General features: G+C 48.2%; 1 protein-coding gene across 1 annotated transcript in view; it reads right to left on the bottom strand.

The window, feature by feature from the left end:
• Positions 1-15,258, bottom strand: part of APBA1 (amyloid beta (A4) precursor protein-binding, family A, member 1) — a gene marked incomplete at its 5' end in the record, with an annotated part of 65,681 nt that overhangs the window by 14,565 nt on the left and 35,858 nt on the right. Inside the window, 4 exons of the mRNA XM_005868356.2 lie at positions 28-207; positions 3,959-4,144; positions 5,020-5,106; positions 6,084-6,116. Of these exons, the coding sequence (XP_005868418.1) occupies positions 28-207; positions 3,959-4,144; positions 5,020-5,106; positions 6,084-6,116 (486 nt within the window). The remainder of the gene's footprint in view (positions 1-27; positions 208-3,958; positions 4,145-5,019; positions 5,107-6,083; positions 6,117-15,258) is intronic.

Below are 15,258 nucleotides of genomic sequence, written 5' to 3'. Positions count from 1 at the left end.
TTGAGCTTCGACCAGGAAAGTACCTACATCTTTGCAGTTTTCCGACTTGGAGAAGTGGATCAGGTCGTCGTTGTACATGTCCTGGGTGTTGAGCAGGTCGCTGTACTCCTTCTGGCTGAGGTCCTCAGGGTTAATCCCGTTGGCCCTGAGGAATTCCTGGTAAGCCACGCTGAACGCCTGCCCTATGGACTGTGCGATCAGCTGGGCCTAGACAGCAGCCAGAGAGGGAAGATGAAGGTCAGTAGGGCAGCCCTGTTGGGACACAGCCTGGGCCCCATCAGGACTACGGAGCCCAAGGCATCTGCTAGGCCAGTGGGGACATTTTTGGTTTTGACAACAGTCACAAGGGAGCTACGGGCAATTGGGAGACAGGAGTCAGAGACACTGGACTTACAACTGTGGACAGTCCTACACACGGATGAGTCATTCGACCTCTTATTACATGATTTTCAAATATCCCACTGGATGTTCGTTACATGTAACCCTGTGTCTAATCATCTGACGTCAGGACTCAACGTTATATTATGTAAAAACCAAAGACCTCAATTATACACATTGAATGTTCCAAGAACACAAGCACTCTGTAAACTGAGAGTGAGATTTCGTTTGGCCAGCACTTTACAAGGAGTAAGCGTCACAACTTTGGAAACTCACCAGCATTAATACTGCTCATGGTATCTGGGCAGCCAATGAATCACATCCCTGTCGGCTGCACACAAGCTGGCCTGGGGGGTAACTCTGCCTGCCTGTGTGTCTGTGTCTGTCCACTTACCTATTTTCTTAGTTACCTTAATTCAAAATGTCAGATACTGAGTGTTTACGATATTCAGCTGAGGACTGTGCTCTCACACCCAAACTTACTGATCACGTAGGTGCAAGCACCTCAGGACCCACTATTCCTTCTGGAACGGCTGGAGCCAGGCATTCACATATTGTCGTTAAGTGCAATGCTAACTGAGCCTGGGTCCCTTCGCTTCTCCGTGGTGTTACACTGATAGCAATACTTTATTTTGTAAAAACGTTTTCAAAAGGAGAGGTTACATCATCTCTGCATTTCATTTCAGGATGGATAGTATCTGGGCATCTAAACGTTTGTTGAGAACCCTGATCTAGTCCAACCCTGCGTTTTCCAGGTGGGGAGACTGAGGTTCAGAGACATAAAGGAACCTGCTGCAGGTCACACAGCTCACAGCAGGGGACGCTGCTTCCACTGCTCCTTCTCCTGCACTGAGCTGTGATAGCCTTTCCCTGCATCAGTTCATCCATATTCTGACTCAGGGTAGCCAGTAGCAGCCGAGCACTGCCTACATGCCTGCCACACACTCAGTTCTTCACGAGGATCATTACAGAAATCCTCACGGCAAGCCTATGGCTGGTGGGAGTATGGCTGGTCCACAGGCCCTCCTCCTCAGCTCTGTGCTTCAGAATTAGAAAATTTGGGATTTTAGAAAAGTAACAGGATGGTGTATCCTACGTTGTGTGATAACCCTCTTAGGGCCTGGGCAAGTGTCCTATAATGAGCACAGTCATATTCCTGCAGCAAAACGTACAAGATTCACAGTCAGCTGGGCAAACCCTATCAGTGATTTCATGGTGGGTCAGGGCAGGTTTATCAGCAAAGTGACTCCCCAAACCCCTTTGTCTGTCAGAGCTCTTTAGACGTTGGAACTGTGGCTCTGTGTTACTGTCCCCTTCCGACACATCAGGAGACGGAGGTTGAGAGGTTAAGTTGTCCACGGCCTGGGAAGGGGGTGCAGTGGAGGGTGGGGAGAGGCTGGATCCTGGCAGACTGATTGCAGAGTCCACCCTCCGCCCACCACATGGGACTGCCTCTCAGTGGAATCGGAATGGGTAGAAAACCACCACCAAGTCTTTAGAGTGATGTTTTAAAACACACACACAATTCTAACCTCTGCTCCTTTCCCCAGTTTTTGCTTAAAAGCAGCTACTTAACAGAGATGGCAGTGCCTTCTGTGTGGCTGACCGTGGGGAAGAAATGCTTGGCTTTTCTCTCTGAGAATCTGGTGGCTTCGTGCCACAGCCCATCAAGGACCACCGCCCTGCATCCTGCTGTAAAGGCGAAGGCAGTGGGCACCGCCTCAGGCTCAGAGGCACGCGGACAGATGCACTGAACACTGTGTGCCTGGGAACACGGCCAGCCGGCGTGCTGACCTCCATGCACAGATGCACGTGCGAACACACGGGCTGCGGTATTTCTGCAGCATCAACCACAGTCACACAGCAGCCTGGCGAGGGGACACAGTCTCCTGCAGAAGCTCAGCGGCCACACAGCCAGTACCTGGAGGCAGGATTCGCCCTGTGCTAAAAAGCCACGGGTAAGATTCCCAGGTCCGAGCTTGTCCTAACTCCTGCTCGCATTCTTCCCTGTCATCATCCTCCCTGACAGGAAGCCCAAGGAAAAGAAAGCCATGGGGCTCCCAGCCAGATGAAGGTGGCAGAGGGCTCCTCACACGTACGTACCAGTATGTGCGTACAGGGGGCCTTCGGCCCAGTGAGCAGAGCTAACCCACCTTTTCACTGGCCTGCAGGACACACGAGGCTTACGGTTCTAAACCGGACGCTTTGGGAACTTTCTGAGAACCTGCCGAAGCTCATTGTCTCCCAGTGTGCAAGTCTGGCCTCAGTGTGAAGGGCATAGCAGGGAGAATGGCGGGGACACGCGCTGCAAGCTCGCTGCCTGGTGGGTGACTTGTCCAGAGAACCAGACAGTGAAGATGGTGCAGAAAGTGTGAGGGCTCCTCCACCCCGGGGCTGCAGCTGGGCAGCTCTGATTCCCCGGGGAAAGCAGCTTGCTTCTGCCCAGCTTGTTGGAGGAAGGCAAATTACTGCAGTAGAGGAGCATGTTCATGGAGGAAAAACGGCTTCTTTAAGGAGCCAAGGTTGCCACAGGTTTTCTTTAAGTAGAAAGGGCTCTCTCTGCTCAACAGGAGACACAGAGCTTGCTTCACTATGGCAGGAAGTAAAACATCAGCACAGTCAACGGCACCATCATGGCCGGCTTAGGTCTCTGCAGTTCAAAACCACGGTGGGGCTGTGGCCGGCCCGGGGGCAGCTTCCAAGGCCTGCCCAGCCTTGGAGACACTTGGATGCTAATGCAGCTGGAAGCTGGTGGCCTCACCAGCGCTTCCAGTCACACCCGGGGAAGAGGACTGAATGGGAGGATGGGCCCCATCTCTGTTGAACATTCGTTTTCTCTGTTTACTGCATCAGCTGGAGAGATGGGGGTCAGGCGGCGTTTGACCGCAGGAGCAGCAGGTTTTCATCACTGAATGGGAGGATGGGCCCCATCTCTGTTGAACATTCATTTTCTCTGTTTATTGCATCAGCTGGACTGAAGGTGAGCAGGGATCCTAATGTTCCAGTAGCCTCCAGGGTGGCCCACACGGCCAAGAACTTTATTCCCAAATGCCCTGTTGCCCCGGTGAGACCCGCTCAGGCCTCCATGGGTCGGGCTGAACACCTTCCTTGTGTCTCTTGTTTAGGTTCTCTGGCAATTTGGGCTCCTTGCATTTCTTCAAGCTGCCTCAGCAGGCCCCTGCCTCAGGCCTCTGCACGTGCTCTCTCCCCACTCTCGTTATTCAGATCTCTGTCCGATCTCCCCACTCAGGGAGAACTTAGTTGATCATTCTATCTGAAACAGCCTCTGGCCCTCTATCCTGACCTAGTTTTAATTTTTCTTTATCAAACTTCCCGCTACCTACTTTTGTATTAAGTATATTTATCTATTTATCTTCTGTCTCCCTACACCCCTCAGGAGTACCTAGTCTGTTTTACCCAGCCTTCTATGCCTAGCACTGGAATGGGGGTAGAAGGCTGAGTAACACACAGTAGGTACTCAATATTTGTTTACACATGTGATCAGGTCCTGAGAAATAGAGAATCTGGCCCCCCAAAGGCAGTTCAGGTCCCTGGAGGGAGATGGGGGAAGCACCCTTACGTCCTCAGATTCGAAGACGTGGCAGATCATCTTGTACTGCCTTTTCCCATCCTGGGACGGGTGCGAGGCTTCCACGTTCTCCTGGGAGTTGGAGCGTGGCATCCGCCTGCGGGCCATCAGCACGACGATGTTCCCGATGTCTGCGATGTAGGAAATGGTCCTCAGAGGGTGGTCCATCATCGTCTCCTGGATGGGAAGGGAGAGGGCGGTAAATCGGGGCCGCATCCCATGACCCCTGGGAAAGTCTGTCTCCCCACAACCCAGCCACGTGGGCTCCACATGCAGGGGGCTCCGGTGCTCACAGCAAAGACCCTGCGAGCAGATGTCTGTGCACCCACCCGGCCTGGGGCCAATTCCCTGGGCTAAGAATAACCCAGGAGGCCTGTGGCAGGTGAGAAATTTCCATCATTTTACAACTACTAGACTCTCTGGTGGGGAAGGTAAAAATGAAACAGAGATTTAAAAATCTGCATGTGATGGTTGCATTGTGTGTGTGTGTGTGTGTGTGTGTGTGTGTGTGTGTGTGTGTGATTTTAAAAAAAGATTTTTAAAAAGCTAATCTGGCCCTAACCAGCTTGGCTCAGTGGATAGAGCGTCGGCCTGTAGACTGAAGGGTCCCAGGTTCGATTCCGGTCAAAGGCATGTACGTTGGTTGTGGGCACATCCCCAGTAGGAGGTATGCAGGAGGCAGCTGATCAATGTTTCTCTCTCATCGATGTTTCTAACTCTCTATCCCTCTCCCTTCCTCTCTGTAAAAAATCAATAAAATATATTTTTTAAAAAAGCGCTAATCTGTTCAAGGTCACAAATCTGATAAAAACTTATGAGAACTATTATCAAACAATATTCAGTTTCTTTTTTCCTTTTGTCTTTAAGAAAACAGTCCCAAGGCTCCCTGCACAGCGCAGCGCACCCCACCCCAAGCAGGCATTGCAGACACAGCCTTCTAGCGTGTATAGAAGCCAGCGTCTGGGGACAGCTGCTCTATGGACAGGGGTACGGTCTCTGCGTTGCCATGCTGCTGAGCTTGACCCCTGGGAAAGGTGGGAGCCAGCTAATACCTGTGTGTCAGCATTCAATACTTTGATTCTCTGCGTAGAAATGAAGAGATCCACTTCGGTCATTGGCTGAGACTCGCCTTCTGGAGCCTGAGAAGAAAAATGCACCGAGAGAGAGCTTAGTACATTCCTCTGGCCCCGGTGATGGAAGCAAGGGGAGCTCATACACAGGCATCGAGACACAGTCACCAGAACAGCAGTGCAGACTCCAGAATTAGGTTGTCAGAGCTGAAGTTACCTCAGAGGATGGGCACGTGAGTGAGAGTTAGCATTTGCAGGTTCCAAGGAAGAACATAGAATCCCCTTTGCTGCTTCCGCTCTAGAAGCAGTGACATCCTGTAGCGGGTTTGGCTCTGGGAATGAGGGTTGCCAGTGGCCCTTTCTGCAAGGCTGCTGGAGCCCAACATATCAAAGGAACGTGGCGAAACCAGTCTGCCCCTGCTCACGGGACGGGGACGATGTTTACAGCAGGTGCAAAGGAAGTCATCTGAATGCAGTTCTGGTCAGAGGGTCTTTGTGTTCACAACCCAACACAGCAACACAGAAGCAGCACCCTGAACCCACCCCATTCAGAAAGAGCCCAATGGATCCATGTCCCATGGGTAGCTCAGAAGCATCCAGAAGCTCCACAGCCATAAAAAGCGCACCCGTCTGGCTCATTTAAGGTTTAACTCCGCACACGCGTGGTTATTAGCGAGTTTTCTTTTTTGCATCCAGCAATCTGACAAGTCCGCAAATCAAACATGACTAGTATTGGACAGACCCAAGTCCCTGCCACATTAATGCCTGAATGGTGGGAACTTTCACACGAGTGTAGGACTCATGTAACATCTCCAATCTGCTCCCTGCCGTTCCTCTCACGTGAAATGACTCATGAGCAACAGAAAACAGCCACTTTAGGCAACTGAGTTTTGAGAAACGTTGGCTTATGGGGCGGTTCCAAAAGAAATCTGAACAAAAACTTGCTGGATGCAGAAAACAAAAACACGAAATAATAAAAAGGGAAAACATAAATAAATGGAAAGAACAGGCATAACACCAAGCTGATGAAGTTGTTTGTACTGCACCTTCTTCCTGCTTTTGGCTAATTTCTGGGCCATCTGCTTAGCATGGAACAAACAGAGACAGGAGAACAGTTAGAAAAGAATTTGCAGAGACTCAAAGTTGAAAAGGGAATTGACAAACTAATCCTGATAGTGGTATAAAGTATTGCTTTGGGAGGACTTAAAAAAAAAAGTCCCACTCTGCAGACAATGGATTTCCTAACTCAGAATTTAGTAGATGGCAGGGAGAGTAGGAGGAAAGAAATTTATTGAGTTGCAATCTTATACTTAGCTGCAATCAATGCCTTCAATGAATCAACTTCTGTTTCTGTTCGTTTTCTTTATTATATGCCTGTTTTCTATTTCATTGATTTCAGCCTACATCTTTTTTTTTTTAACTTTCTCTGAGCTGAATTTGCTGATTTTTTTCCCAGCTTCTTGAGATGAAAACTTAAATGATGGATTTTCAAACTTTTTTTCTGATATAATTGCTATGACTCTCCCTCCAAGCACTGCTTTAGCTATATCCCACACTTTTTGATTTGTTGCAATTTAATTATCATTTCATTTAAAACATTTTCTAATTTCCACTATGATTTCTCTTTTGAACTTTGGGTTACTTAGAATTGTATTAGTAATAATACATTTGGAGATTTTCCTATCTTTTTGTTATTCATGTCTTAATTCCACTGGGACAGAGAATATACCTGATTTCAATCCTTTGAAATTTGTTGAATCTTAGCCTGTATGACCCCAAATGTGACTGACGTTGGTGAACGTGTCATGGGGACTTCAAAAGATGCATTCTGCAGTTGTTGAGGATAGTATTCTATGAATGTCAATTAGGTTAAATATGTTGACTTAAGAGTATGGTTCAACTCTTGTATGTACTTGCTGACTTTTTGTCTGCTGATTCTAATATGTATTAAGAGAAGTGTGTTTAGACCTCCAGCTGTTACTATGAATTTGTCCATGTCTACCTCTGTCAATCTTTGCTTTACCCATTTCATAGCTATGTTATAAGGTGCATACATATTTAAGATGTTTATGTCTTCCTATTGACTTGATCTTTTATTGTTTTCCCTCTTTAGTAATACTTCTTGCCTTAAATTTGTGAATATTTTATAGCCTACACCTAACTAGAAATGAATGTAATATTCCCCTCTTTTCTCATAAATAAAAGCATAGTTGATAAAAACAGACTCTGGGGTCGAGTTGCTTGAAACTGAATCTTGGCTCCACTACCTAACTAGTTGTGTGACTTGGAGTGAGCAACTTAACATCTCTGTGCCTCAGTTTACTCATCTGTCAAATGAGGATAAAAATAGTATTGACCATATAGGGCTGTTCTGAGGATAAATACATGCAAAGCTCTTAGGACAATGCCTGGTGTATTATAAGCACTACTAGAGGCGCAGTGCATGAAATTCATGCACTCGGGGGGAGGAAGGGTTCCCTCAGCCCAGCCTGCACCCTCTCACAGTCTAGGAACCCTCCGGGGATGTCAGCCTAAGCCGGCAGTCAGACATCCTTAGTGCTGCCTCAGAGGCAGGAGAGGCTCCCACCACAGCCGCTGTGCTCACCAGCCGTGAGCCCAGTCTAGGAACCCTCCGGGGATGTCAGCCTAAGCCGGCAGTCAGACATCCTTAGTGCTGCCTCAGAGGCAGGAGAGGCTCCCACCACAGCCGCTGTGCTAGCCAGCCGTGAGCCCAGCTCAGGGCTTCTGGCTGAGCGGTGCTCCCCCCCATGGGAGTGCACTGACCACCAAGGGGCAGCTCCTGCATTGAGCGTCTGCCCCCTGGTGATCAGTGCGTGTCATAATGACCAATCATTCTGCCATTCGGTCGATTTGCATATTAGCCTTTTATTATATAGGATATTTGTGTTTGCTGTCACATGACTATAATTCACCTATATCTGGATGCAATTTCTTGGCTTTCAATAGGGCTTGCTGTACATGCGAAGATCTTGTACGAATAATGGTGAATCAATGGCCAAACCAGAACGCTGTTGTGGTGATGGGGTGGGGTGGAAGAAGGTCTGCTCTCTCACATTCTTGGTACTCACCTGGTAGAAAGCTCTTTTGCTCTCAGCAGCACAACTTTATTTCATTAATGACTAAGGTGCCTTGTCTGTACTACCTCTTTGTGGAAAACTGAATGAGTCAGCCATCCCAACACCAAATAGCTCATCTGTGCCACACCCAGGAGTCTAGGGCAGCCCACGCTGCACAGCCACCCAAACTCTTACGTGGTCCTGGTGAAGAGCCTGCTATGGAAAAGTCTAAAGGCAGCAGCTGCAAGTGTTACCCTAACTGACGCTCATGAGAAGTGCAGAAATATTGATGCTACATTGATGCTTCGTCACACCACAGCTTCTTTTGTGGAATCAGGAAGTTCTGACCTGCACCAGTTATAATGCAATGATAAACGACTACCGTGAGATCCTAATGTTTGTCTGTTTTCTACCACTTCCCCTGAAATAATAGGATATGGAATGAAATGAAATGGCAGTAACATAAGCATTTCCCTTATTTTCTGATACCAAAACCAAAGCCATTGGTCAAAATGCTTAACTCTAGGGAATAGTGATCTGAAAGGGCCCTTTCAAAGGATATTAAGTCTGCCACCAATGGAATGCCCAAATTCTGGTTGGGGTTTTTCTTTTTTGCTAGAACTGGTGAAAAGGAAGAGGATCCAAATGGCAGACTGAGTTTCATGAAAGGCACGCTGAAATAAGGTTTATGAAGTTAAAAAATATTTTATGCACTTATTAGAGGAATGCCATCTTTAAATCACTTATGATATTCAAGTGCCCTGGAACAAATTATAATGTAAAATTTAGACATAACAGTGGAAATGACAGATGGGGTCGGAGCCAGAATGAGAAACTGGAGTAGCAGAGAGAGGTCTAAGAGAATCACAAGGCCAGCATGCATCTTAAAGCAAGAATGACAACATCCATTTAAATCCTTGTGTTTCCTGGGATTGATTATGGCTTACCACCCAGCAGGGTGTGTGCAAGGACATAAACAGTGGCACCGTCCATTCAGTCACTCAATCCACAATGTGTATGGAATGTTAACTGTTGTTAAGCCCCTTTAGCTTATTCACACCAGGGTTCCTCCCAACTATGGAAGCTTTCCCCCACCTGCTGATAGTATCCTTCTAAGTGCTACAGGACTATTAATGTAAAAGCTGACAGCAGCCCTGTGAGGTAGGCACAACATTATCCTCATCTTTCAGAAGAGGAAACTGAGGCACAGAGAGGCTAATTAACCTGCCTAAGGTCACACAGCTGTTAAGTGGCAAAACAGAGATTCAAACCTGGAAGTCTCACTATACACTCCAAATTGCTAGTTGTGTGATCTGGGCAAGTTTTTCATCTATAAACTCCTCTGTTTGTCTGGGGAAAATAATGAGGTTAAATAATACCTACCTCACAGGATTCCCCACCCCTCCATTTTGAGGAGTAAATGAAATAATGTATGCATAGACTTCTTCAAGTTAGATGGGAAACCACATGGTTGGGACAAAGCTAGATGGACAGAAATTTTAATTATACAATTAAATCATCAATTTTTGACATTTAAAGAAAATCTTTTTATAAAACAATGAAAAAATCGGATCTTTGGGGACAGGCTAGTCTTTACAGGTATAGGGATAACTGATAATGAATGATCCTTACAAAAATGCATGGACCAAAAAAAAATGTCAAAACACCACTTGTGACTTAGTCACATTAGCTTCACAAAAGTAGAAAGACTGAAAACATATACACCATACTCTTCGTGGACAAGAAGCCATTACTGAGGCTCAGCAGAGGTCAGTAGCTGCCCCCTCCCCCATCTTCCGTTGAGGAGCAGAGAATAAAGTGGGCATGAAAGTGGAATGAGGCATGGAGATGGAGTGGAGAGAGAGGAAGACAAGGGAGCTGGCTACACTGGATAGGGTTCAGGCATGATTCCCACACTGTGTGTGTGTGTGTGTGTGTGTGTGTGTGTGTGTGTGTGTGTGTATAGGGTCTCCACCTAGTGCACTTTAGATACAGACAGCATAAAGAGCAAAGTTCTTTCCAGAAGTTTCTCCCAAAATGCGTTCCAGAGAATCCTAGCAACAAGACTAATTTAACAGGCATCACACAGTGATCCTGCATCTCTGTTCAAATAACTATGGGAGCTTCTGGTTAAGGAAGGTGAACTAAATCTCCTTGGCACAGGACGTCTCAGAGCCTTCAATAGGAAAACAGATGTGGCAATCTCCAACGAGATCTACTTTGCAGCATTTCTTGAGCTTATTTGCCAACAGAACCGTGTCAATGAGAAGCACTCGGCTTGACTGGGACACCACAGAGCTCAGTTGGACACAGATGCTCTGGAACCCTGGACGGTCAGCGGACATCAGGACTCCCGAAGGGCTTATGGAAACACAGACTCCTGGACCTTACCCTCACCAGCTTCTGACTGAGGCGGAGCCTGAGAATCTGTATTTGCAACAAGTACTGCTGGGCCAGGGGTCCCACTTTGAGAACCATTGCTGTAATGCATTCCTAAGTTATAGGGGGGCTTCTTGCCAAGATATTATTTCCTCTAGAAAATGATGAACAACAAAGACAGAAAGGATACATTAGAGAGATTCTAAAGATGATAAAAAAAAAAGTAAGAAGAATGGTAGACGTCTTCTGATTCTGCTATTGCATTGGGTGCACCTTACTTTGCATATTTTGGTGGGTGGAAAAGCCTTTCAGTTTCCCAGTCCTCAGCCTGTCTGGCATTGTTGTTACTGTGACACTCTTCTTTACTCCCTTTAGACTGTACGTTTCCCCGGGCCGAGGACTGGATCTTGGTTGACTTTATCTCCTACGAGTCTACCACAGGGGTCTGCATTGGAACAGTTTGCTTTTTAGCCAAATTCCTCTGTTCTCTCTTCACATTAAGTAGGAAATTCCCGACTAAACCACAATTCCAAATTCTCTCCCCATTGGCAAATACATCTGTAAATTCTTTGTTAAATTAAGAAAACCGTAATTCTTATGTCTCCAGGTATAAATCCAGTATCAATATTCAATGCTGGTGTACAGTTGGTGCTAGGTGAGTGACAGACACCACAATCGATTAACAGTCAGAAATTAAAAACTGTTTCAAAATGGGAGCCTATGCTTCAGGTCTAGTATTTGCTCAACAAACATCCATCAGGTCAAAGAGAGAACATGGGCAGAGGAAAGAGAGGGGGCAACGGGATTCCCCTGGGAGGAAGGGAGGAAGGAGGAGCTGGAAACCAGAGGACGGAATTCCTCTGCCTCTGTTTAGGGGAGAGCACCAAGGCCGAAATTACTCACCAGCTTGTGGTGAGGATATTGCTAAATAGGTTTCCAAAGAAATCCACAGAGCTCTCCTTCCTCCCTTGATGGACACTGTAAAATCTGCAGCCTTGCTCTGCTCTCTGTTTCTCTAAAAGTAGCCTAGCAAAACCCGTACCCAAAACGTCAGCCTCTCTTTAGGAGAAAGCATGGCGCCACCTCCCTTAGACAAAGTGTCTCCTGGGCACGTGTGAGCAGCGCAGGGCATGCCCCCCACAGAGTAACTTTCTGCAGGGTGCAGAAATAAACTAGGGTCTGAACGCAATCGTCTCCACTTACAATCTGAGAAAGAGTCAGGCTTGGTGCAAAGGCAAGCAATCCGATGGGCATTTAAATGGATGTAGAAGGAACACAGAGCAGACAATACAAACGAGAGGCAACAGTTCCTTCAGAGCAGCGGTTCTCAACCTGTGGGTCGCGACACCTCTGGCGGTGGAACGACCCTTTCACAGGGGTCGCCCAAGACCATCCTGCATATCAGATATTTACATTACGATTCATAACAGTAGCAACATTACAGTTATGAAGTAGCAACGAAAATAATTTTATGGTTGGGTCACAACATGAGGAACTGTATTTAAAGGGCCAGAAGGTTGAGAACCACTGCTTCAGAGACACAGCAGCACACTGTGAAGTGATACCGATACATGAAATGTAACCATCGACCCTCACCCCTCTGGGATGAATTCCTCACACTAGAGTCACTTGCTGGAGAAATAAATGTATGTCCTTTAGATGCCTACGCTACTCTAGGCAGGTCTAAAGTGGATTTATAACCAGACAGCCTCTATACTGATTGTTCCGATGGACAAAGCCACCTAACTTTTTGTGCAAATGAACAGTGAAACTTGAAGCAAAGTGCAATAAAACGAGGTGCGTCTGTGGTTCACAGTAGGTGTGGCGCTGGGTGGGATCTGGTACCAGATGCCGCAGTCTACCCTGGGCCTTGCTTTATGTCTGGGAGATGTGCCTGTGCCTGCTCCCCCTCCAGGTCATCGAGTACGATGTCTGTCTCACAGTGGAAAGACAGAAACCCTATCTGTAGGAGATTAAGGACTATCAGTCCAGAAGGCCAATAAACAACGTGCCCAGAATGAAACCCGACCCTTCATAGGTTTTAAACTTTGATGGACAGAACCCAGGAAAAAACTAATCTCAAAGCAACACACAGCTTTCGGTCTCAGGGGTCTTTGGTACTCGTTTGGGGATGGACTGCGGCTTTGTTCTGGAAGATTCGCTGAGTGGGCCCTGGGAGTGTTCCCTGACAGGGAGTGCTGGGGGAGGCAAGCTGGCGTTTTGGAGGAGATACACCTTTGGCGTGTGGCCCCATCCTGGACACCGCAGGGCATCAAGCATCTCTGCCTCTGACCCATGAGAGCCAGTAGAATGCCCCCGACACAGTGGCAATCCAAGTGCCCCGCCCATCTCCAACGCCCCTGTGAAAGGCAGTCCCTGTCTGTCTGGAACCACTGAGCAAGGCGCACCAGGCCTCTGCACTCCCATCGACCCCCGGAAGCTGGCAGCACTGCTAGGCTGGGGAACTAAGTGTTGTGTTGAGAGCTTAGCTACGCTACTCGTCTGCACTCCCATCGACCCCCGGAAGCTGGCAGCACTGTTAGGCTGGGGAACTAAGTGTTGTGTTGAGAAGTAAGTGTTGTGGTCCTGCTGCCTCAGCATCTCTTTTGTTTGGCCAACCGGTCTGCAGTGACTTTGAAAGGACACTAGTCCCCTCATGCAGGCACATTCCTTAGATAATAACAGCCCACAGGCTCGAGACACTAGTCCCCTCATGCAGGCACATTCCTTAGATAATAACAGCCCACACAGGCTCGAGCAAAAGTCAGCTCCTAACATGACTCCCCCAACAGCCCTTGATCAACAGTCTTCCTCACCTCCAGGGCCCTCCCCGTCTGTCCCCTTAGATAAGACCCCTGAGGAGCTTACCAAATCCTGACTCCTTTGGTGTGAATTGACCAATCTCGTCCTAGCTCAGGAACCCCAAGCACCCCACCCACGATCCTAATAAGGCCCAGCTCCCAGGTCCTGCCCCAGGCATGTTCCCAGGCATGTTCCTCTCTCCCTCTCCGCCTCTCCTTGCCGTGACCTCCCTACATGGCCCCTCTAGGCCTTCCTCCAGGACCTGTGAGCAATAACTCCTCGATTTTAATTTCTCTTGTGGTCTTCTGCTCACCATCTGGCACCCCAGGGCTCTACTTAACAAGTGTTAATTCAACAAAATCATAACATGCTGTGCCTGGTGACTGTGGGACATGAGGAGTCAGAACTATGACCCTGAAGATTTAGTTTTCCAAATTCACTGCTCTGGGTGAAAGAAGCCTGAGACGCAGCATGTTCTCTCAGAGAGCTCTGTGTTCTTGCTTTGAAGGCTGTGCCTGGGAGATCCTAGATGAAGAACTGTGGGAGGATCGGGCAGTATTGATGTCACCCCTCTATAAGGAGGGGTGACAGTGGAAAGAAATCAGGCCAGCCTTGGCTGGGCAGCTCAACAGGAACCCGATGTTCTACTGATAGAATTACTGAGTCTGAAAGACCATGAAGGTCTGAAGGTCAGGCAGACACATTTTCATGGAGCTGTCCTGCTGGGAATCCTGGGGCAAGAGGCACCTCTGTGGGTAGGAGGTGGGACTTCCTTTGAAGGCAGTGGACCTTCCTACTGTCAATCATCCTGGGAAAGGCTGATTATGGGAGGAAAAAAGGAAACCTCGGAAGTGGGCCTGGTGGTCGCAGGGTCTCTAGGACACAGACAAGGTCTGGGCTGCCCAGACGAAGTGGTGAAGTGGGTCCCTGACACACGGTGAAACTGTCAGTGACTTTGACATTGAGCTACTGTAAATTACTCTCTCGTTTATACATCCCAATTCCCCAAACCCGAGTAATATTATCCAAAGCTGCAGCAAGGGTTTCCTCTACAACGATGGATACATAAGGGCAGGGCCACACCGCTGACTCAGTTCATTTCTCATTTGTGCTGCTGAGTTTGAGGGTCATGCGCTCACTGTCTAAATCGCCATTTCCCTCCCTCCGGAGCCCTGCACAGCCTTGAACACCCGGATGCTCAAGAAGTATTTTGTCCTTAAGTGAGAATCAAGGACTCTCAGCGCCTGCCTTCTCCCCATGCTTTCTCATTCCACGCTGTCACACCAACACCAGGGTGAGACTTGTGAGTGTGTGAGCGAGAAGATATAAAAACGTGAATGGCTCCTTGAGGTGAGAATTGATTTTGACCAGTTGGAACTGGATACAACCAACCCTGGAGCGCCCTAACCTAGTCCCTCTTGCTTGACATGCCTGGTTCTGGTGTCCACAGGGAGGCCCTCCCTGTGGCGCCAGCGTGGCTGCCCAGCAGCTCTGGGTGCGGGCGGCCCCTGAGGACACTGGAGTGACGTGAAGACACGGTAAGTGTCTCCGTAGACCTGAGGTGTGTCTGGCCTCAGGGTGGAGATTCGAGAGCTCTGTGTTTCCATGGGCTCACACCAGTCTGGCTGGTTCAAACCGGTTGTGAACGATTTAAACCGGATGGAAGTGGTTCTTCCTGAACAACACAGGCTCGCTCCTTGTCCATCTCGGTGGAACAGATGCAAGCAGGTTATGACGGACTCAGACGAGTTTAAACGGGGCTGGCCTTGCTCAGACTTGCTCAGGCTGGCCAGGCTAGATCTGATCAAAGGGTTCACTTCCCTGGAAGCAAACCAGTTCAATTGGGCTTGAGCAGGACCAGCAGGTTCCAAGGCAAAGGACCTAGTTTGAACCACGCTGTCAGTGGAAATACAGGAATAGAACCCTCACGTTCGAGGTAACACTCGGCACGTTATCTGTCCTC

This window comes from Myotis brandtii, unplaced genomic scaffold (genome assembly GCF_000412655.1).
Source record: "Myotis brandtii unplaced genomic scaffold, ASM41265v1 scaffold266, whole genome shotgun sequence".
NCBI classification, from domain to species: domain Eukaryota; kingdom Metazoa; phylum Chordata; class Mammalia; order Chiroptera; family Vespertilionidae; genus Myotis; species Myotis brandtii.
The sequence above is the reverse complement of the archived record's forward strand: the minus strand, read 5'-3'. Positions and strand labels throughout refer to the sequence as shown.